Source organism: Cucumis sativus, chromosome 1 (genome assembly GCF_000004075.3).
Source record: "Cucumis sativus cultivar 9930 chromosome 1, Cucumber_9930_V3, whole genome shotgun sequence".
In the NCBI taxonomy this organism is placed as follows: Eukaryota; Viridiplantae; Streptophyta; class Magnoliopsida; order Cucurbitales; family Cucurbitaceae; genus Cucumis; species Cucumis sativus.
Window position 1 is genome coordinate 2,742,032 of NC_026655.2, and position 22,225 is coordinate 2,764,256.

General features: G+C 35.7%; 3 protein-coding genes across 10 annotated transcripts; 1 reads left to right on the forward strand and 2 right to left on the reverse strand.

Moving 5' to 3' along the window:
- The first annotated feature begins 388 nt into the window (after window positions 1-388).
- LOC101212542 (uncharacterized protein C17orf53) lies at window positions 389-4,531 on the forward strand. Of its 2 annotated transcripts, none has more exons than XM_031885132.1 (7): window positions 389-1,031; window positions 1,119-1,201; window positions 1,471-1,533; window positions 1,633-1,734; window positions 1,876-1,941; window positions 3,490-3,568; window positions 3,655-3,792. In XM_031885132.1, exons 1-7 carry the CDS (start codon window positions 551-553, stop codon window positions 3,672-3,674), a joined length of 894 nt encoding a protein of 297 aa, XP_031740992.1. In that variant the 5' UTR covers window positions 389-550; the 3' UTR covers window positions 3,675-3,792. The 2 variants fall into 2 exon arrangements, with proteins under 2 accessions (XP_031740992.1, XP_004137555.1); XM_004137507.3 differs by having other exon boundaries at window positions 394-1,031; window positions 3,718-4,531.
- A 152-nt stretch (window positions 4,532-4,683) lies between these two features.
- LOC101221204 (outer envelope protein 64, chloroplastic) lies at window positions 4,684-15,183 on the reverse strand. Its single transcript, XM_004137297.3, has 13 exons — window positions 14,779-15,183; window positions 13,722-13,874; window positions 13,233-13,357; window positions 10,101-10,226; window positions 9,299-9,481; window positions 9,044-9,188; window positions 8,658-8,826; window positions 7,752-7,886; window positions 7,224-7,424; window positions 5,934-6,061; window positions 5,786-5,837; window positions 5,432-5,501; window positions 4,684-5,102 (listed from the first exon to the last, which is right to left on the reverse strand). The coding sequence occupies exons 1-13, from the start codon at window positions 14,979-14,981 to the stop codon at window positions 5,017-5,019; spliced, it is 1,776 nt and encodes a 591-aa protein (XP_004137345.2). The 5' UTR covers window positions 14,982-15,183; the 3' UTR covers window positions 4,684-5,016.
- Window positions 15,184-16,554: 1,371 nt separating this feature from the next.
- LOC101221439 (prostaglandin E synthase 2) lies at window positions 16,555-21,121 on the reverse strand. Of its 7 annotated transcripts, none has more exons than XR_004214199.1 (7): window positions 20,656-21,121; window positions 19,826-19,960; window positions 19,600-19,687; window positions 18,863-18,957; window positions 18,145-18,312; window positions 17,017-17,245; window positions 16,555-16,820 (listed from the first exon to the last, which is right to left on the reverse strand). XR_004214199.1 is itself a non-coding variant. In XM_004137298.3 (6 exons), the coding sequence occupies exons 1-6, from the start codon at window positions 20,993-20,995 to the stop codon at window positions 17,085-17,087; spliced, it is 987 nt and encodes a 328-aa protein (XP_004137346.1). In that variant the 5' UTR covers window positions 20,996-21,120; the 3' UTR covers window positions 16,561-17,084. The 7 variants fall into 7 exon arrangements, 1 of the variants encoding a protein (XP_004137346.1); XR_004214196.1 differs by having other exon boundaries at window positions 16,555-16,827; XR_004214194.1 differs by having other exon boundaries at window positions 16,555-16,838.
- Between the last annotated feature and the right edge of the window lie 1,104 nt (window positions 21,122-22,225).

The window sequence follows — 22,225 nt, forward strand, 5'->3', positions numbered from 1 at the left end:
ATACTTTTAAAATATTTACAAAATATGTTAACAATGGTAATAGTAATAATAATTATGACACTTTTATAATTCTTTTGATGAGATTGAATTTTGGAGTTTTAAAGAGGTATAACCACGGTACCAAAAGCAAAGTTTAGTAACAATCGAGATACGTTTAAAATTTTGAGAACGTGAGAGAGGCATGTGCTCCTAACTCTTAATAAATCCAGTTATGCTTAGTTAGACTTACAGCTTGTTACAATTATAAAACAGACAGTAAATATCAAATGTAATGAAACTAAGCCGTATCATTTATTACATTAATCGCGACTTAAAAAAGAATTTCTAGGTAGTAAAAGTCGGCCGTATAAGACAATAACGGGCCAGATCCGGCCCAGCCCAATGCTAACACAGCGTAGAAACTTGCCGGGAAAGCCGAAAAACGAGATAGCCGGTAACGAATCAAAATGGACGGCGATGGTGTTCTTCATCTTTCAACTTCAAATTCCCGCGCTTCCCTTTCTTCAATCGCCGGCTTCGACAGTTTTCCTCCTAATTCGAAGCTCCAAAAATGGAACCATGGGAAGCCCTTGATCTTGATTACTCCGACGTACACTCCCTCCTCCGCCCTTTGAAGCGTCACCGTAGTCCCCAGCCCCTCTCCCCTTCCTCCGCCTCCACTTCCACTCTCTCTCTGCCGCTTCTTGAAACCTGCTCTCTCCCCCCTTCCCAGTCCCAACCCCGGGTTGATAACCTCCAATCGGAGTTGAGTTTATCACCTCAGGCTTCAATTTGTCGATCCCAACGGATTTCAACTGAATTAGAGGCCTCGTGTCCGTCCGGTGCGTCTACACGTATCATTCCTGGTCCTGCTGGAGCGGTTCAGGTAGCAATGCAGCGTAGAACTCGTGGTGATCACTCTTGTGTCGGTGATGAAGAGCCCGTTCCTACTCAGGAGTACATAAGGAGAGTCATTGAGAATGGGGATGAAGAGGACGATGATTTCAATCGCAGTGCGTGGGTTTGCGCTTTGGATTTTGTCCGCGGCATAGGTTATTTTTCTTTTTCTTTTTCTGTTTGTTTGGTGATTTGAGAAGTGTGGAATTGTTGGGTCTTTAATTCAAGGATTTCTTTTGTAGGTGCGATGGAGGGTAATGGAGCTGTGTCTGAAACTCCTTTGAACTCTATCAAGAATGGCTTCATCGATGAGAAAGTTGGTTTTGTAAGTTTTATTCAGATCCTTTTCGTTTTCTTTTTTTGGCGCGAAAAGATTTTGGAAGTTTGATAAATCAAATTCCTGGCCTATAGCTACAATTGCAATTTTATATGCTGTTCAAATGATTATTACTTAAAACCCATTTGTTGGATGTTCCTTCTTTATATAAGGGCATCAATTATTGCTAATATATTCACTTTGGATTCTGTAATTGCAAATTTTCCATTAGGGTTTTGAGTTTTCTGTTCATGTCATTCCCCTGGCTGCTTTGTTAGGTCGTAGCCATTATCAAATCTTGTACCTCAAATGGTCTGGGTGGAATGATGGTAGCTTTAAAGGTTAGATTTCCGAGTATCCATGTCCTATACGGCGGAAGTAGCATTCTAAGATTTCAATACTCTGTGGTTACGAAAATAAGCACGAACTTCTGGTGTCAGGATCCAACAGGTACAATAGACGCTAGCATCCACCATAGAGTCATTTCTGAAGGAAATTTTGGGAAGGACTTGTCTGTTGGTGCAGTTTTAATATTGCAGAAGGTTTGATTTATTTATTTGTATTTGATGATTGGGTTGAATTTATTATTTGATTCTGTTTGGAACTTATACTTTCGTGAACTAGAGTTCCACCTGCTTTTCTCGATGAATAAATGCTCATCTCATCTTTCATTTATCGTCCAGGTTGCCGTGTTTTCTCCCACTCGTTCTGTACATGTGCTCAATGTAACAAGAAGTAACGTTGTCAAGGTATGGTCTGCTTTAAGAATTGCAGTTTGTGAGGCTTCATACTAGGGAGCATCTTATTCTGATATGAGTATTTTGTTTAATTTTTGTATGTATTAAAAGCAACCTACTACTTTCGTGGAAGAAAAATATATATATATATATATACAAGGACATACAAAAAAATCCTTCCCACAAAAGAAGGGAGTTCTCTCTACAAAGAGGCAACTAGACAAAATAACGCCTAAAGAATATTATAAGAGGTCTTTGCAGTTGAAACTCAAATAGAAACATGGAAATGAATGGAAGAAAATCTAACTAGGCCCTTTCCACACCACTAGACACCCTACTATTCTGGTCAACCCAAAAAACCCAATAAATAACATACACCCCACAAACCATAAAGAGCGACCCTTCTTCCCATGAGGTGAATTGAGAAGAAACTCTTTGATTTCAACACTCGCATTTTTCTAGTGATCTTAATCCTCCAAATGACTACAAATACCTACACTCTTAAGGGAGAAGGATCAACCAAACAACAAAAGAAAGAACTACATGAGAACCCCTCCAAAAGATTGGGGCTCCAAGTCCTCACGCCCCTTCTCTCATACCTAAAGGGGTGACCCTACTAGAAGATTGGCCATATTCGTCCCTATCTTATTGGAAAGGGGGCGATATTATCAGAAAGAAAAAGAATAAGAGCTTTCAGACCACATTAAAAAATCGAGAAGAAAATGATTTTTGAGGGAAGACAAAGACAAGTAAACAATGAACAGAGGAGGTCCATCTCCCACCAAATGGTCTTCCCAAAAATTCGTATCCTTCCCTCCCCAATACACAACGGACCAAGTGAACAAATGAAGAGAGTTCTTTCAAAATATTCTTCCACAAGTTCTAGTGAGTGCCTTTAACCCTCTTTTGACAGTGGGTAGGGGCCATTTGTAACAATGTGAGTTTCTTGTTTCTAGCCATCTAATTCACGTGTACGCACCTTTTCTACTTGAAAATTAAGGTTCTGAAAGTAAAAGGAATCATTACTGGCTTACTGGACAAAGGAGATTCGTGTTTTCACGGCATCTATTGTGGCAAATCACAAGAGTTAGACAACTTATCCACTCTTTCACTTGGTGACAAACGTCATGTGTGATTGGACAGCCCATATGCATGCGCATAATGATTGATATTTAAGAAAAATCTGACTCCTAGTTTGTTTGACATTGGCAATCATAAGCTTATTTGAACAGAGTTAGATAGCTGATACCTATTGTTGTCTGTGGACTTGTACTTCCCTCTTGTATTCCTGTTGTCTGCTAGAGAATGCACTAGATTCCTTCAGGGAAATTATTGTAGGTTTAAAACTTTCCAGGATAATTTTTCAGGAAACTAATTTTAACCTAGTGTGGATGTAACGTAGATATATATAGTTATAGAACAGTAAGGTCAACTCTTTAAAGATTCATAGAAAATTAGAACGTTTTATTTTTTTTCCCCCCTTTCCTTTATGATTTACTTTAACTTCAAGGCATACACTTGTACTTAACTTCTGCTTATGCAATATGCTTGATACTGTAGGTTATCTCCAAGGACAGTGGACCTCTTATAAAGCATAATAGCCCTACAGCAATCAGACAGTCTGATTCTATAACTGGAGGTTCGCAATGTTTTCTCATTCAAATTTCTTGTCTAAATCCCCCAAATTGATTACGTCTAATAAGATTTTTGGTTTCTCATTAACAGTGTATCACAAGAATGACTAGAATGAGATCCATTTTTTTCAATTAATCTCCTTTCACTGTCCAGATACACATGGAGTACACATGCCGCAGATGAATTCTGATGTATCACGTGAATCAACTCAAAATATCATGAACAATCTAAAGCAAAATTCTAAATTGAGAGGGAATGGACTAGATGATTTACAAACAGGAAAAGGAATTGCTGCATCGTCTAGAAATTGGAAATGGAATGAAACCGTTGGAAACCGACAGTCCATCGAGAAAGAAGGGGGAGTGATAGATGTGGGTATCTCTAAAGGAACCCCAAGTGTTGGTTGTAACACAGTCCATGTTGATCAGGATCAAGGAAGAGGATCGGATGAGCCTATCAACCATCCTATGGGTACAGATCCAGCCAAAGAAAATGGTGCTGCATCCAACACTGTTCAACTCCCAAATAATCAAGAAGTTGAAACAATCAATGAGATGAAAAAGACAGTCACACGAACACAACAACCATTACTTCCACAATGGACAGATGAGCAGTTAGATGAGCTCTTTGTATTTGACTGAGGTAATGTAATCTTGAAGCTTATTTCAGTAGGTTATATCAGTGGAAGTTCTTGCAAAAGATAGGTCCTCTTCATCACTGCCCAAAATCTACAATCTACAATCTCTTTCGACGACATGGGAACTGGTTTTTCTTCATAAATCTACAATCTCTTTCTGTGAAGAAGCAACTGACTAATATTTTACAGCAGTTCCAGCTTGGGAATTTTGAGGGAGAGATTAACTGTAGTTTGATTGAGATATCAAAGTGTGACAAATGCAATGCACTTGAATTAGGCACGTTTAAGAGGAAGTTTAAGAGAATCAAAATCACTCCAACATACTTTTTATATGGAAATTAAACTTAAAAGTATTGATTTTACATTTGATTGAACGGCAAAACATGAATGCTAGTTGAGATTATTTCATAGCTTAAAGATTAAAAAAAAAGCTACTACAAGCTTGCACAATGAATGCTAGTTGAGCTGAATACAAAGAGATCTCCAAAAAATATTGAACTTATATTCTCACCAATCACCATAATAGCATTGTATTGTAAAGCATTTCTCAGCTCAACTAGAACTACAATCCGCATTTGAGAAATGTTGGTTGAGACAAAATTGGATTACACAGCTTTCGCAAAATAATAACCAATGTTTCTATGCTCCTAAACAAATCAAAATACAAAAATAAGGAATAATAACATTATTAGCTCCAAATGCGCTCTCAAGTATTCCAGCAGCAAGGAAAGTCTGATCCCACCCTAACCATGTATGGAACGATGTCTCGCCAAATGAGCGATTTTTCGGTCCCAAGAAGATTGCTCAACGCTGAATTAACTTGTGAATAGCTTTCTTAATCTCTCTGCAGATATTGACGCTCTTTTGTTTGTTGGTTCAAGAACAAGGGCATGACTAAAATCTGCAGGAAATATTACAATTAAAACAATGATCAGGGAACACATCTAAAAATTTTCGAGGGCAAATGCAGGACACCGGAGTGGTGTGAGATGTGAATCCATCCAACTAGTGAAAGTTCGATTTGGCATCAGAAATGAAACAATCAAAAGAAGTGCAAATTCTCTACAGATAAGAATTATGTCGGGGGCCTTTTGTAAACTAATTATGAAATTTTAATGTGAGCTTCATCAAAATGTGTGTGTGCACTATAAGAAGAACTGTTGAGAATTTTGGTAAAATTCATTCAGGAAGCTCTATAAAATTATACATCCAAACGAGACGCCAGCTTACCTTCAATTGCTTCCTTGTAAAATCCAAGCATCTCTCTCGCTGTACCCCTTCGTAAATACGACTTAACATTCTGGAAGATGGAGAAGATTGGGAAATGTTAAAGCAAATTATGGAAGCATTTAAAGTCGAAACGCTAATCTCACTAAAATGGAGACAAATGCAGTACGGGGAAAATGTATATGGAATCCATTATTAGTACAAAAATAGGGAACAATTGGGGGCAGGGTAGAATACTTGCCAGGCTACCAAATTTCTAGTTTTTTATTTAGTTTTCTATTTTTTGTTTACAAACCAAAAGGATATATTTAAGGTTTCTGATTATCATAAGGAATAAAAATTCCCTACACAAGTTACCTTTTTATCCAGGTCAATAGCTTTACTGCAATCTGCCTCTGCTTGGTGAAACCTGAAGGGGCACAAAGGAAAGAAAGAAACTATCACAACCCTATAGGAGATGGTTGAGTGATTAAAACGGAAACTGCATTTAAAATAATGAATATACCGTCCAAGTTCTAAATATGCTGCAGCCCTATTACTGTAATAGGTAGCATTTCTGCTGTTGAGTTTGATGGCTTCGGTATAACAACCAATAGCCTTCTCCCACTGTTTTTCTTTGTATGCTTGATTACCCTGGTATTCCAAGGTTACAGATAGTGAGCCCAATCAAAATTTAAGCAAAGAGTTCATGCCTTCCCAAAAGTATTTGCAGGCATCACAATCAACAAATATACATTTTCTTCACAACTCACGAGATTTATCAAAGTGGAAGATTATGAACATGATTTTGTATTACAACCCCTAAAGTGAAATCTAGAGACTAGACACTTCAGCACAATCTCTAACAATATATTGTGAAGCTATAGCAATATGATATGTAATAAAAAAAACATTTCATGCCATTAAGTTCACCGAGAAAGAGAGATGGGGTTTTGATGAGCAAGCAGCAAATACAGAGCTAATGATATGATGAGAATATCAAAATTATTAGTACTGGCACTAGTAACCTATCACAGTCAGTTTATCATGACAGCAAGGAGATCATCATTTCCTTAAAAAAACAAAATAATAATAAGGCGTTTGATGGCTATAATAATACTAATAATAAAAAAGGATTGATGCCAAGTTGCAGAGTGACTAGCATTTGGTTTGGTTTTATTTGAAATTGATTAAATTTACTACACATCGATTCCAATATGATTAATAGCTGGTGGCAGATATCCACATAATACGACCTTACTTGAATAGGATCTGTTCTATGAATTGTGTCCTTGAGTTCTAAGAACGGAGTGACGGTGACATGAAATGAAAATTGGGACCTGAACATCACCACATCGTTCTAGATCACCACACCATTTCAGTATTTTCTTTTAGTCCCAATAGGGTTTTTTTAAACATATAGCAACATTTGAGGGCCTTTTTTGCAATGGAACCTAAAAGTAACTTGTTATACTAAACTCAAAGAAATCAGTTATTCTCAATCAGTAAGAGAGAAAGCTGATCCAGAGAAGACTTCAAAACAATCGTAACATGAATCTCATCATTAAAATATCCAACACTTCTGATACAAGGAGAGAGGGAACAGCCACAAGAACGATTATAGAGGTCATACAACTGCATAAAGCACGCTCATCAGAATGAGCAGGTTGCACGAGTAAAAGAAGCTAAATAGCTTGAAGGTTCATATTAGAAAAAAATAAGGGCAAGAAGATATGTTTGCAAAGAAAGAAAGTCCAAAGAGCAGCAGAAACCCTAAGGCCCAAAAGAAAGGTGATCTACAAACAGTTAAAAATACCTTTTCTTTTGCAATCTCAGCCGACTGTTCTTGGCTAACAGCATTCTTTGAGAATTTGGATTTGGAAGCAGCCTCAGCCTCCTCTTGCAAAGACCTGTACATGGTCTGCACAATATCTAGTAAGAATCGATCTGCCCCATGCCTGGCTAAGAAGGACACAGATACTGGACAACTATCGTGAAATCCCAGTGGCAAGGTGACCTGAAATTAAGCAAACATAGATTGTATTGGTGGGAACTTTGTCATGAAAAAGAAAAGTATCCTCCAAAAAAAATGCAAGCAATTGCTTCATACACAAAAATAATAAGAAGGAACATTATTATTAAATGACAAAACTTCTGAAAATATTTACAGATATAGCAAAATATCACAAACTATATGTGATAGACCAAGATAGGCTGTGATATTCTGCTATATTTTGTTAATATTTTGGTCCATTATGCTATATTTGAAAATAGCCCTAATAATAATAATAAAGTCAAAGAAGAAGAAGAAGAAGATGCAGGAAGAGAGTAGGGGAAGGCTTGCCTGACAGCAACCCGATATGCTAGCAATGCTTAATGAACTGAATACACGAGTCTGGTACTCTTCTGAAAAAATCTCCTTTCCACCTAGTTTTGGAGGAGAATCTACAGTGGTGGGGATGACTAGAACTCCATCATCCTAAGCAACGTGAAAAATTTATGTGAAAATCAAGCTAATCAACTTAAAATGTAGTCTCAAAGAATATTGGGGTTGGGACAATACCCACAAAAGAAACAACTAGGAAACATACTACCATCAATTTTCATTGAAAACATCAAATGTGAAATATGACCGTAATACAAAGTAAAAAGAAAAAAGAAAAATTAGGATGTCTTGAAAATTGAAGTACATGTACAAGACACGTAAATATGCTATCTTTAACAAGAGTTATTAACTAATACTCTCTTAATCACGTTGAAGAAATTACAATCTGCAGACAAGTTGGTGTAAACAAAGCGGTAAATAAGGCTATACTAAACTGTATTGTTTAGTTACTATAGTTAAAGATTGATTGTTAGTTGCTGTAGTTAAAGATTGTTTAGTTAGTTAGCAACTAACTTCTTATTAAATCTTCCTTATAAATAAAGTTGTTGCCTCTCATTGAGGGGTAGAATACTATTCATACAAAAATCCCTTTGGTAGTTTACACCACAAGTTCTAAACCAATGGCATTTTAAATGGCCGGTGAAGTTTTTTGTTTCTCTCAAAACTCAGGTAACAATTATATCTTTTCTATCAATTTCTAAATAGCAAGCTATCACATAATAGATTTATTCAAATCCAATGTACAGATTAAAAAAACAGTGAATAAGCAGACAAATGGCTTCCGAGCTGGCAAACCTTCTCATTTTTCAACACAAGTTAAGCTAAAAGTAACCATGTAAACTAAAGCACTTTCATAAATATTACCTTCAAAAGAGAATTAATAGCCATACGCATTTCATTTCTAACAGACTTGAACTTTTCAATCATTGTATCTGATATCTCCAACTTCTCATTTAATTGCTCCATTAGAGCAGAATCCAAATCTGGTTTCACCGAGTCAATCCATTCCCCATGATTGCCTTTGAATTCAATCCTGTAAACATATGTCAGTGATAAGGTAGATTCACAAATCTTCCACTATGGTATCAGATGAAGGAAAATAAGGGGAAACCCCTCTTTCAATTATTTACAAGATCAGAAAAATAGTGGTTCTTGAGAATGAGAAACTAAAAGCAAAGATTTAGTAGTGTTTGTCCCCTGCAACTTAAAAGGGTAAGTTCAACCAACATCAATAAAAATAGCAGTCACACCTTTCAACTGTCTGCATCAGATTGGCCAGCACTCTAATTGAAGCAGAATTCAGATTCCCATTTGTCTTTTTCCCAATTAACTCTTTCAAGTTTGGAACTTTAGAACTCAAATAGCTTCCAAGATTTTCGTGCTTCAATGCTTGTCCTAATGAATAATATTGTATTAAGGGTGATCCAAGAGATGAAAATTAAATTCTTCTGGAAACTAAAGAGAAATTCACAAATAACTAATTACAAAGCGCATAAAGAACATACTGCCAAAAAGTTTCTCAGTAGATTTGGTCACCGCCTGAGTAATCCTATCAACAGGTATCTTCAGTAGTTGAAAGCAATCATCAGCTATAATAATTTGTCTAGGATTGCGTTGAACCGCATATGGAAGTTGCAAAAGCACGTGGCCAACACGACGCAAGACATTAGGGTCCTTGGCAAACATTCCTGTCATATTACAATAGAAAAGTAAAGGAATGGAAGAAAAACAAACAACAAAGAAGTTGAGGTACAGAAAAACATAACTAGAATTCCCTAGATTGCATTCTGCAAAATGATGATCGTCTCTAATAGAAATAAATCGAACTGGCCCGAAATTTAAGGTTTGAACCCCCACCAGCATATTGTTGAACTAAAAAAGGAAAGAAAAAAATGAAAGAAGGGCTTCTGCTCATCAGATGAACCAAGCTATTTGGTCTCTAAAAATGCAGGCCTTGTGCATAATCCACATAGTGGAAGAATTCAGTCTATGTAAAAGAGGAAAAGCAAATGGCACAATTCTCACTAGCATTGTCAAGGAGGAGATGCTGCTAAAGTTGAAGCCAGGGAAGGGCATTGCATTTCAATATGAGGTTCTTTTATCATTGAAGTTGTAATAAAATGGACTCAAAGCCATTTTCTCATAAAAAAAATTCACTTTTCTCAATGATAGACAGAGCTACCATTTCGGCAGACCGAGAAAATCACATATCATTCTTATCCAAAAAGATTCATATAATGGTTCGTGAATCTCAGTGAGTTTGCCAACTATAGCTAAAGAACAAGCATATAATAATGATGTGCGTACCAACAGTGTCAAGACTTAACGAAACAGGTACAATTCCAACTTGGGAAACAGATCCATGTGAAGGTCGAAACCCTAAAATGCCACAAAAGCTAGCAGGTATTCTCACGTCACCAACAGTATCAATACCTGCAAGTTATGAGTTGAAAAACATGTGATCAGACAAATATAATTAGAAGAATAACTTATGAAATTTGAAAGAATGCTAGCCATAAAACATACATTTTTCAAACCAACGCATACCATAACTCTGCAGCTTGTGTCATCAAGCCTTTTTTAAAAAAAATACGAAACAGAAACCTTAGCTAAACAAAACAGCCAAAAGGCCAGGGAGACAAGAAACCACCTTTCTGAAAAGAAAACGGAGGGAGTAATTAAAAAATCTCCAACTTAGACTACCCATGATATAACCCTTGAAACAACTTGGCCCTGAGGCGGAATAGCCAATATGGGGGTTTTCACTTGAGCTCTGAAAAGGGTATTTAAACTGCTATAGCACATCCAAGTATTTGAAACTAGCAAAACATGCTTTCTCCTTTCCTCTTCACCCTAGTAGCCAATTCATTTGTTCGCTTGATAATGAATGCAAGAAGAATTGAATCTTTTAAAATCAATGAATCAAAATACATCTAACTTCTTTTTTATAAGAAATATCTTTTATTGATCTGTGAAAGTACAAAGGAGGGCAATAGCCCAAAACCAAAGGAGTTGCAATAGAGGGGTTGACCAGCCAAAGGAGATGGTGAAACCCTTCCAAAATTGTTTGGCAAAATGGCAATGATAGAAGAGATGGCTTGGGGTCTCATAATCTGAGAAGCAAAAGCGGCAGCATTGGGGCAAAAAGGGTTATGTGTGGGTGGTGCCTCTGCACTTGATCATTTGTGTTGACAGCATTGTGTCCAATTTCCCACAAGAAGAATTTAATTTTTCTCTAGGGTAGAAGTCAGTCCAAATTACATTGAAAAGGAAAGGGACTGATTCCTCACCTTTTGTGCTAAATCCATTGTCACTGACTTGGAGGAGAAAATCCATTGTTCCAAGTCCATTTGTCTCTTGAAGTAGTAGGATTGACAGTAGATAGGAGATTCATCAAAGCCAACAAATCTTCAAACCCTTCCTCTTTCAAGTTTCTCCATAAATGTGCCATCCATGATTATCTTCCCAAAAGTTGCTCCCAGTAGCCAATTTGTTTGTGGTCAAATTGTATAGGGGCAGAAAGAGAGTGTAGATGGGGGCATTACCAAATGATCATTCCAAAAGGTGTTATTTCCATTTCCCACTTTGATAGTGACTTATTCTTTATGAAGTCAAGGGGTTGAAGGATGGATCTCCATGGTCCATTAATTGTATCAGTGAAAGATGTATTGGGCTAATGGAGGGAAGAATTCTCACCATATTTGGCCCAAATGATTTGTTTCCAAAGGGCGTTTTCTTCATGGTGGTATCCCCAAATCCATTTTGCAAGAAGAGCCTTATTTTTGTGTTCAACGCTTTGTATTCCCAAATCCCCATGAGAACGAGGTTTTATGAACTTGTCCCATTTGGAGTTGTGAGATCCACCTTAGCACAAAAAAGACCTGTATAATTTTTCAATTTTAAAAATCACCTTAGATTGCATTTTATGAAGTGATAGGTAATATCTGGGTAGGCTACTAGACAAGGTAGCTTAGAGGAGGGTAAGCTGTCCACCCTTGGAGATGTTGGAGAGGTTCCATAAGTGTTATCTCTTTTCAATCTTCACAATAATGGGATTCCAAAAAAAGTTGTACGTGGTTTGTCGAACAAAGGCAAACCTAGGATGTAGCAATCAATCAAATATCTGTCTCAGTCAAATCGATACCCATCAGTTAAAGATATTTGGTGATTGATGTTCAATCATGTAACATCCTCAAAGATTTTAACAAGTCCAAAGAGATTTTTGAATGTGTTGGAATCATTTACTTTAAATAGATGGTGTCATCTGCAAAGAGGAGATGATGGATTGGTAGAGAGCTTCTTCCAACATAGAATGATCTGATACAGCCGTGATCATATGCTTCGATCATCATTCTAATGAGACAGTCCATAACAATGACAAAGAGGAATGGTGAGAATCTCCTTGTCTAAACCCTCTGGTATCTTTTAGTTTACCCCTTGGTCTGCTAACTATACCTTCTAATTCAAGTCAGTAAGCCAATGATACCTTCTCATCCAACTCTAGAGCTGAAGAAAGCCCTCCAAAGTTGGATGAAACTTCTTAACAAGTAACAGCTTTCAGCAACTTTCTGGTCTAACAATAAAATCAATTTAATCCTCACTAACTGGGATTCTGTGTTGAAGCTCAAGAGGCGGAATAGGTAGGCCAGTTGTTTGACTTCTTCAATGTTAAGTCTTTGCCGCTAAATTATTTGACACTTGCTATAGGACAAATTCCAAAGGTTGAAACATTTTGCAATCCTGTTATCGATAAAGTGTGCTCCAGGCTTGCAAAATGGAAGAGCATCACTAGATGTGAAAGATTAACTTCAAGGCAATTGATTCTTCAACATTTTTTTTCCATGCTATTTATTTATTTTCAAAATTCTGATTAACCAAGCAACAGATTGGAGAAAATTTTGAGACTTCATTGGGACGGAACAAATAAACCACTTGGAAGCCTACAACAATATTTGGTGGGCAAACCACTAAAGAGAATTTCAAAGGTTTTCTTTTAGGGGAAATTTTGCGTTGGGGAAGTGTGTGTGAAGGTGTCCAAAGTGCCAACATCCTAAACGTGTGAGACACGAATACGACACTGACACACCATATTTTAAAAGTCTAGACAAGGACACGTTTATTAAAATATTCGTTTTTAAAATATATATATCATTTTTATAGTAAAAGAAAATTGGTAGTAACTGCATTGATGAATTTATATGCTTAAAATACTTAGCTTGATGTATTCTACACTCAAAAGTTATTATTATCGTCATATATGTGCTTTTTTAGTCTATTCAACGAGAGTTCTATGCATGTCTACTTCATTTGTCGCACTAACAAGGTCTGATAAGTGTCCACCAAGTGTCAGAGCGTCTGACATGTGTTGGATATGGACACACTAGCCAAATTAAAGTGATTGTGCTTCTTCGATAGATACACGGGATTTAAGAAACTCACCCAAAGAGAAATCAACGAGATTAGCAGCTACTGCAACAGCAGCTCCACTGGATGACCCACCAGGAACTTTGGAATGTGATGCAGGATTTGTGGGCGTCTCATAATGTTTGTTTTCTCCACTGATACTGAAGTTTAAGAAAAATTATACACAACAAAATAAGAACTTTTAGATTGAAAATCAAGCAACTCCCTATTATCATAATGAATAATTAAATGAGCAGGAAATAAAGTAGTATTTCCCAAATTACTGTAAGCTATGAATAACATGGTTTTTACTCTAAACTAAATGACCAGCTCCTATTAATAATATACCAAAGGACACCTGACCAAATTAAAAAATATGCTCACTCACTGCCTGAAAGGAGTTAAGAGAAACCATGTAGTTTCTTTCTTCTTTTTTTTTTTTTTAATCCTAATGAACTTCCAGTTCCATTTCAAACCTAGCAAAAAAATCTGAAATGCACTAAATGATTGAAGAAAATATTTTACCCCATTGACAATTCATTGGTAACAGTTTTTCCTATGCAAGTAGCTCCTCCTTCAACAAGAGCAGAAACTACTGGAGATGTCCGAGAAGCTGCATCATGTGTTTTTGCCCAGTCTGGATGACCAAACCCAGTCACATGTCCTTCAATTTCAAATCTGATTATTACCATATATAAATCCTCCAATTTAGGAACAAACTAGAAAAGGCTCATGTAGAGAGAATGAAAATGTAAAATCATGAATCCATCACAAAACATTAAAGACAGCTAATTTTTATATTCTCTCTTCCCAAATGTGAAACAAAAATTTCAGTGAAATTTATAAAGAAAAACTAACTGGTAAACAAATAACAAAAGCCTGAAACAAAACAGGGCCTAAAAAACTAAACAAAAATCACAAAAGTAAGTTCCAACCGTTAGGAAATAAGTACAATAACAATAATTACAAACAAAAAAGGTTTGGACATAGAAACTCAAATAGAGTAATTGAAATTAGTCAAATCTCGACACTCCTCCCACGGCCTCCAAAGAGAAAAATGTTCACCAATTTTTCTCTAACCAGATATTCCTTAATCGCTAAAGTTTAAAAGGTGGCTTGACAATCATCCATTCCTTATTCCCCAAACAAAAAAGGCAGATTATTTCCAGACTTCAAAAAACTTTTATTGGATTCTCGCGGCAATTAAAATAACAAGTTGATATGGATCCCAACAGTTATCCTCAACGAAACAAAGAATGTCATAATTTCAAAAAAAGTTAGTTTTTTCATAGATTCCCCAAACATTCTTCATTCCAAAACCAAAATCCAAATACGAAAACGAAATGGATGAAGTCCACACTCCACAAACTGAAACGCAAAGCACTTAACTTATCAAAAAAGTAACCAAAAACACCAAACTTTCCCAGTAAATAAAACAAAAAGCTTTTTCCTTCAACTAGTTTAAAACCCCCCAACTCGCTCACAAACGTGAATAATAAATAAAACCCAGGTAAAACAACAACATCACTACCAAGGGCGAAAAACACAATAAACAACGATCATAAAACGCTGTGAAACCTACACGTCGGAAACAGCGAAGGTGAGACCGGTAAGAGGATGAGGAGCTTTAGGAGGGGCAGGTTGAGGGGGAGGAAGTAGCTGAAATTTCTCGATGAACGCTCCAAAGTCCTCTCTAATCGCTTTCTTAAGTTTTTTGGTCATAAGAAGGATTCCAGCCAAACCCAATCCCAAGAGTACCCATAGATTAGCAGAATTGGAAGCCATGAGAGGGTGTTAGAAACCCTAGAAGCTTAGTTGCGATTCAGCAAAAGGGTTTTAGGCGGAGATAAAAGAGAAGAAGATAACGATTAGAGTAACCGGCTTGGGAGATATTGACAAAGGAACGAGGGATACGGTGGAGTGTGGCGTTTGGGTTCCTCAATCAGTTTCTCTTTCTTTTTCTTCCGTCAGTTTTGGGTTTTGGGGGGTTGAAACCATAGATTTTATATTTTATTATTTTTCAATTTTAAGTATAAATTTTAGCAATTATGAAAAGTCTCAATTTCATTGATGGGTAGATAGGTAGTTAGGGTTTAGTAATATTCTATGTGACAAAAAGAGGGAGAAAATATTAAACTAGATTGTGTAAGGACTTATTTGGAATGAAATTAATTCTTATAAATTTAGGATCGTTAGACCCACCAACTTCTCGATGCAATCGTCTAAACAATTTGATTTCACTAAAAAACAATATCGAAGCTTTATCGAGTAACTTCATATTCCTATCTTGTCTTACCCGTTATTTAATAGTTCCCTTCATGAAGGAACTTCTTCTTACAACTTTACCCTCGCAAACTTTAACGTATTAACTCCACGGGTCATAAGCTTAGGGTGAACATCTGTCGATTGGGGTTGACTTTTTAACCAAACTGCCGACTATGGTTTATTTAGTAAATGTTCAAACTAATTAATGATTAGTCGTTTTAAGTCTTTGAAATTCTAAAAAATGTCCTGACCAAACTTCTCTTCATATCCAATTTAATTAACTGATCAATTTTTCGGTCTATCATGCTCATTCCTACCCAAAAACCAATGATACTTTGTTACAATATCAAATTAACCCCTGATAAGTGGAATATGTGGAGCTATATTAATTAAAACTATTAACTAATTCACACATTGCATGGGAAATGTGTAAAAGACCTTAGATACACGTAGCAAGGGTGTTCAAAAAATAGTTGGAAATTGAAATGATTAACAAATTGAATCAAAATCGAATGCATGCGGTTTAATTCGGTTTAATTGAAACTGCTGCTTTATGTGGTCAGTTTGATTTAATACACTAAATTGAGTCTAGAACCGAACCGAACCGTTTTATTTAAATATATATGTATATATGTGTATGTGTATATAAATAATTAAAATATATATGTGTATAACTTTAGGGTAGAGCCTAGAGGAGAGGTAGACGAAAACGACACTCAAACCCTCTAGCAATGGCAACGACACGCAAATGCAGACGACCAGACAAAGACAAAGGCAAACCCTCCGACAATGGCACACAAACACAATGCTCAGTACTTTACGGATGCAAAAAAACCCTTAGTATAGACGAAGATGAAGGATTTAAACCAAATCGTATAAGCAGTATATTCTTAATTCCGTTTGACACAATTAAGCAATTCGATGTTGTTTCAACTTCAAACCAAACTGTGAAGACTCCATTGTGCACGATTCTTCAAATGTCAAATTATTGAAATTAGCAATGACAAATGGATACATGGATCTCAAAATTTTCGAAAAGTCTTAATATTTAGCGTATCGTAACCAAAAATGTCTATAATTTAAAATGTAATCATAATTATAATCAGAACAATTGTCATTTCATTTCTTTTATGTAAATCATTCAAAGTTTTAAACAGATTATTGAACAAAGAACATGAGACTGTATCACATCCTTACAAAATATTTTCAACAAATTACTATCCCAAACAAAAGAGGGAAATAAACAAGGGCTGGTATGATTAGTGAGTTTCAATTGCCTTCCTATAGCGGGAAAATCCAAATCCACTTTCCATAGTATATTGCTGTACTTCCGTTTCTGGCTCCTCTCCGAATGATTACCTGCAATCTTTTGCCACTCTGTTCAACAAGTATTTCTCATCTTAAACAGTAAAACAAAAACAAACAAAAAAACGTATTCTTTTTATTACTTTCGATATTGATGACACCATTTCTCATGGTAATAATAACGATGGTAGTTTCTAAAAAATCAATTGGAATATCAAAATTTGAACATATAGATCTTGTGTACCCTCACAGAGAAATAGTTTAGTGAGCAAAAAGTGATTTTTCCAGGGTTACTAACGCCCAGAAAATGAGATTCGATTAGGATCTGATCCTGGAGGAGTCTCCAACAGCGCTCTCCATTCTGGTGTACCATTCGCCGATCCGTGTGTGCTCCACCATGTCTTTACCAGACCTCAAGTAACGGATGGGTCTTAACACCCCAAACACCGCAAGATCAGCTAGATTAGGTTTTGAGCCTCCTAAAAATGCAGAAGAAGAACCATTGAACTTCATGTCATGGAAGAAAATAAATGATGGAACTGTTCATACTTTATACAAAGGTTGTAGTCTTGCCAAACTTTTAAGACATATCTTGAAAGTGTACCATTGAACTTCATGCATGGAAGAAAATATTGACATATGACATATCTTGAAAGTGTTAAGATTAAATGGCCAACAAAATTTTAAAGCCTTGAATATTTGTCTCAAACTTACTTTTTTCTTTTTTTTCTTTCTAAAAGAGGCGAGTTTAAGAACAACTTGTTTCCCATTTTTAATAGAAAACTGACCAGGCAAACAAAAGGAGGTTCTTATTTTCTTTCTTTTTTCTTAAATGCTTTTAAGTTTTAACAATAAGACGAAGATGTTGCGGCCTAGAGCAATCAAACAATGCTGTGAGGAAACATCGTTAGTTTTCTTCTTCTTTTTTTTTTTGGAAATGTTGGAAAGGTGGAGTTTTAAAACTGTATTAGCACTAAAGTAAAAAGTTCTCCTTTTTCAATTTAGGTCTAACAATTCATATCGGAAAAAAAGGGGAGAAATAGTGAAATTTAAAAAAAAATAAAAACAAAAAACGTCAAGACTACAACCTACTGTACGAGTGTAAAAAGACACTTCTGTGGAGTTGTTGCCATGAAAAGAGATCATAGAATATTTGAAGATAAATTATCACCTATTGTCTTTTTCTGTAGCAATTGATAGCTTAATTATCCTCTTAAGGTATTACTCCACATTTTGGAAACGTCCTTTGTTTTTTTCTGGAAGTAGCTTCCCCTGGAAGGAGGTTCTCCCTTCCCTCCCCTAGTTGTATCATTTATCTTTTTCGTAATCTACACTTTCTGGCTCCTGGTTTCTTAGAAAATAAAATCAAAGTACATACCTAGGAAGTCCCGTCCAGCCAAAGCATCTACCCACGTTTCTGCTGCTTCGTACAATGCTGCACGCTCATCAGTAATATTATATTTCTTCTTTAGTTTCTTTGACACGAAGTACATAGCGGCGGCTCCAGCATACTTTACAGAAATCTTTTCGGCAAAGCCAAAATTACCTAATAATGAGATGGAGAAGTGGATATATGATGTAACAGCTTAGCAAACTCAATAGTCACTAAATTTCCTTTCAGTCTCAGACTCTCGATCCAAAACCGAATAAAATCAATAGCCTAAGTAGATATCAATTAGGGCCTAAATCAAAATAATGTAACAATGAGAATCAGAATCAAATCCTAATTGAAATCTCAAACCAAGAAGTTAATCCCCTTAACATAAATCAGAAACTAGTTACAGAGTAAGTTGAAGGGTCCGTTTGGATTGAATTAAGAAAAAAATATTTTTCAAGAAACTCATTGTTTAAACTCCTTTTCCTCAAAATGGTTTAAAATACACTTGAAAATCTATTTTGAGTGGCTTCAAAACACTTTAGTTTTTTTTCAAAAATAACTTATTTTCTAAATTTACACTTGAAAGTGTAACCCAAACATAGAGAAGACCAAACAGAAGTGGATTTGAATAAAATGCCAATTAAAAATCCTCAGATCCACATTAAGATATGTTTATTAAGATGAACATGACAGTAAAAAATCCATGATTGGGTCATACCATTACTAGTAATGTAGTCAAATGATTCAAGGGCTTCAGAAGTATTTCGATATATATTTGGTGATAACATATGTACCAAGTGATTATCTACCCATCTGCACCAAAAACCATGAAGTACAGAAAGTTAAACAAATGAAAAGCATCACCAAAGGTTTTATAAAATTAACGCCCATAATACAATTGTCACTAAAAATAAATTAAACATGCTAGAAAAAAAACCCATAATAACATAGCCTGCTAGAAAAAAAAACCCATAATAACATAGCCTAAGGCATCAATTATCATCACAAAGGTAATAGTTCAATCCCACAATTGTTGAACTCAAGAAATATATTATCAAAAATGGACTTGCATGGTACTAAAAAGTATGCAGTATGGATCAAGGAACAAAAACATGCATCTGGTTTAAGCTTCCAGATTGAACTGTGCGTAACAGAACACCAAGGTGCAGAACATACGAAGCCTCTGCTCCTTTATCACAAATTTTCAGAATTTTAGCACTTCAGATGATATAAAACAATTTCAGACTTGGTGCATCTATAATCAATATAAGATCATAATGACATAAGTGATCGGACCTGATAAAGAATTATCAACCCCCCATTCCCCATCCCCTCACCCTTAAATAAATAGTTCACGTGTAAAATTCAATTGCGTGAAAAAGTTTGAGTAGTCTCTATTCAAAGTATTTGACGAACAGAAATTTGGAAAAAGAGATTCACTGAGTAAAAAACTACCTGCGCCACTTTGTCTCTTCATCATCTTCAGAGACAGAAGAAACATTCTTATCTGGCAAAACCCTGTGGCTCAACTGGTCGATAATGGCTGGAGTAATCCCATTGCCAGAAGTTAGTATATGCATAACATGAAAATTAAATATGCTAGTAAAATAATTTACCAAGACAAAACCGAGGTTTTCTATTTCAACTGTTCGAAAGAACACTCAGAATAATGATATAGTACCTGACGAGTCAACCAACTGTTCACCATCAACCACCAGTATAGGCACCTTCTTATAATCCGACCATTTAATTTCTTTCTTACTAAGTGGATTGACCTCGACGACTTTATATGGAATATCGTAGTAGTCAAGAAACGCTGAGATAGAAAGTGAAACATTGTCATTAAGTCCACAAGAGCGTGAAACCACATGAGGGATTTAGAAAGTACAATTATGGCCATAGTGAATTGCAGTTTTTGGTAAAAAGGCTAAATCTAAATATAGTGGAAACCACATACAATTTTCTTTACTTTTACAGTCTCATCAAGATGATGAAAATAAGTGGATTAAAAGTTTTCAAGACCTCATTGGATTCAGATCCGTAAAACACTTCAACCCAAATGTTGCCTGAAGAAATTCAGCATGCTGTAGATACATACACTTAACACAGTCTTCATAGACAATTCTTATTCATCTCTCCTTAGCCAATCCCACGTGTAGCCCTAAAACTTATTTATATTGAATATGCTCTTATATCATATTCAATGTGCAGGAAAGGTTTTGAAGAAATAACACAGTTCCTAAATCTAGTTCCGAAAGCACACGCTTATAAGTTAGAACACTAAAAATTGGTTATTGCTCATTATAATTTCTGCTTTCCCTAAGACCCATAATTGAATCTACAAACTTTGCCCCCCACCTCAGCAGAAGAAAGCACACAAAATTAACCAAGTTGCATGATACAAATAAAGGCAAATTCCTTCCCCAAGATCCCTCACAACAGAATCAATAATAAAAAATAAAAAATAATAAATATTTAGATCAATAAGACCAACAAAATTAAGAACTTCACCTTTAACTTTATTACAAAACGGACATGCTTCATATTGATAGAGCACAACCTCCTTAGGAATCAAGTCTTGGCGCAAGCGCTCCTCGGCATAAACCTCCTGGGACATGGAAACAGCAGCGGCTATAGAAGCAAAAGCACCAACGACGCCAAGGGATACAGCTCGGGTAGAGCGACCGGAAAAGGAATCGAGGAGAGAGGAGAACCATCGGCGGTGGTTGTGGGAGGTGGAACTGAAGAGGGCGGCTTGTAGAAGACGGTGAGTGGAGATGGCGGAAGAGCCATGAGAAGTGGAGATTGAGCGGGAGAGGAAGGATGAAGCTATGGAGGAAGATCTCCTCATGATGTGGAGTTGAGATCTTTGAGGAAGAAGAAAGAAGAAGGAAGATTTGAGAGTTGTTTTTGCGGTTTAGGGGTTTACGTGGGGTTCTTGTCGCCAGTGCCAATGGGATGAGTTATTTTCTAGTAACATCTTGCAACTTTACTACGCATTATTCTTTATAGTCTTTTCAATCGGATTTCTCCATCATAGTTGTTTCTTAGTAAGAAAGATATTAAGTGAATTTTGGATATCATTCATGTTGCATTTTATCAAATCATTCAATCAAACTATTTAATTATTTGTTTGAGGCAAGTGATGAGAATGAGATATACAAATATCAGTAAATCGTAATAGACCTAAATAAAGTAAATGGGTACTTGTAAAAAATACAAAAAAATAAATTACGATAATATAACTCATGTCACTAAATTTTCTAAATGATATGGGTTGCAAATTTAAAAGTTGATCACTCTTTCTTATAGTCGTTAATTTGTCACATTCGCAATATGTAAAAAATGTGTCGTGGACTGGTTTTCTAAATGTTTTTGTGATCTGATCCAAATTCCGTCAAAAAAAAATATATGTTTCAAAATTTGTAGATTTTTTAATTAAAAGAATACTTGATGCATTTGTTAGTTGTTTTAGACAAATTTGGTTTTTGATTAATTTTTAGTTTTTTTTTTTTTTATCAAGGTTTCTTTGTGTTTTGATTTTTTATAATATTTTTTTCTTTAATAAACAAACACTAATTTTTTGGATTTTTTTTTTCTTAAATTGACTTGTAACTTTTAAAGTAGTGTTATAACTTAAATTAAAGTAATGTACACCCTATATATAAAATATTATAACTTAAGACTATACTAACGAACTCCTTATCTTAAACGCTACCTCATTGTTTAGAGCTATGTAGAATGGTAGGTCCATGACCTATTCAAGCTTTGTGAGTAACTTAGTGAGCCAACACATTTTGACTGTGAGGGACATGAGAGAATGTTACTCCATTGTACTTTCGACCTCTATCTTTTGCTTCAATATTAAAGAAGGAAACTTACAACTTTGAAATTCAAAAACTTGACATCCTCAGGGCAATCGAATTCAACCAAGAACATTCGTTTTCTTCAAACACCTTCGCTTTAAACATAACATCTGCAACCTTCTCCTTATCAACCCTTGTTCTTAAAACACGGATTTCGCAAGTTGACGCCAACCAACTAGCGAAGAAACACACATAGAAAGAGCCATCATTTTTGC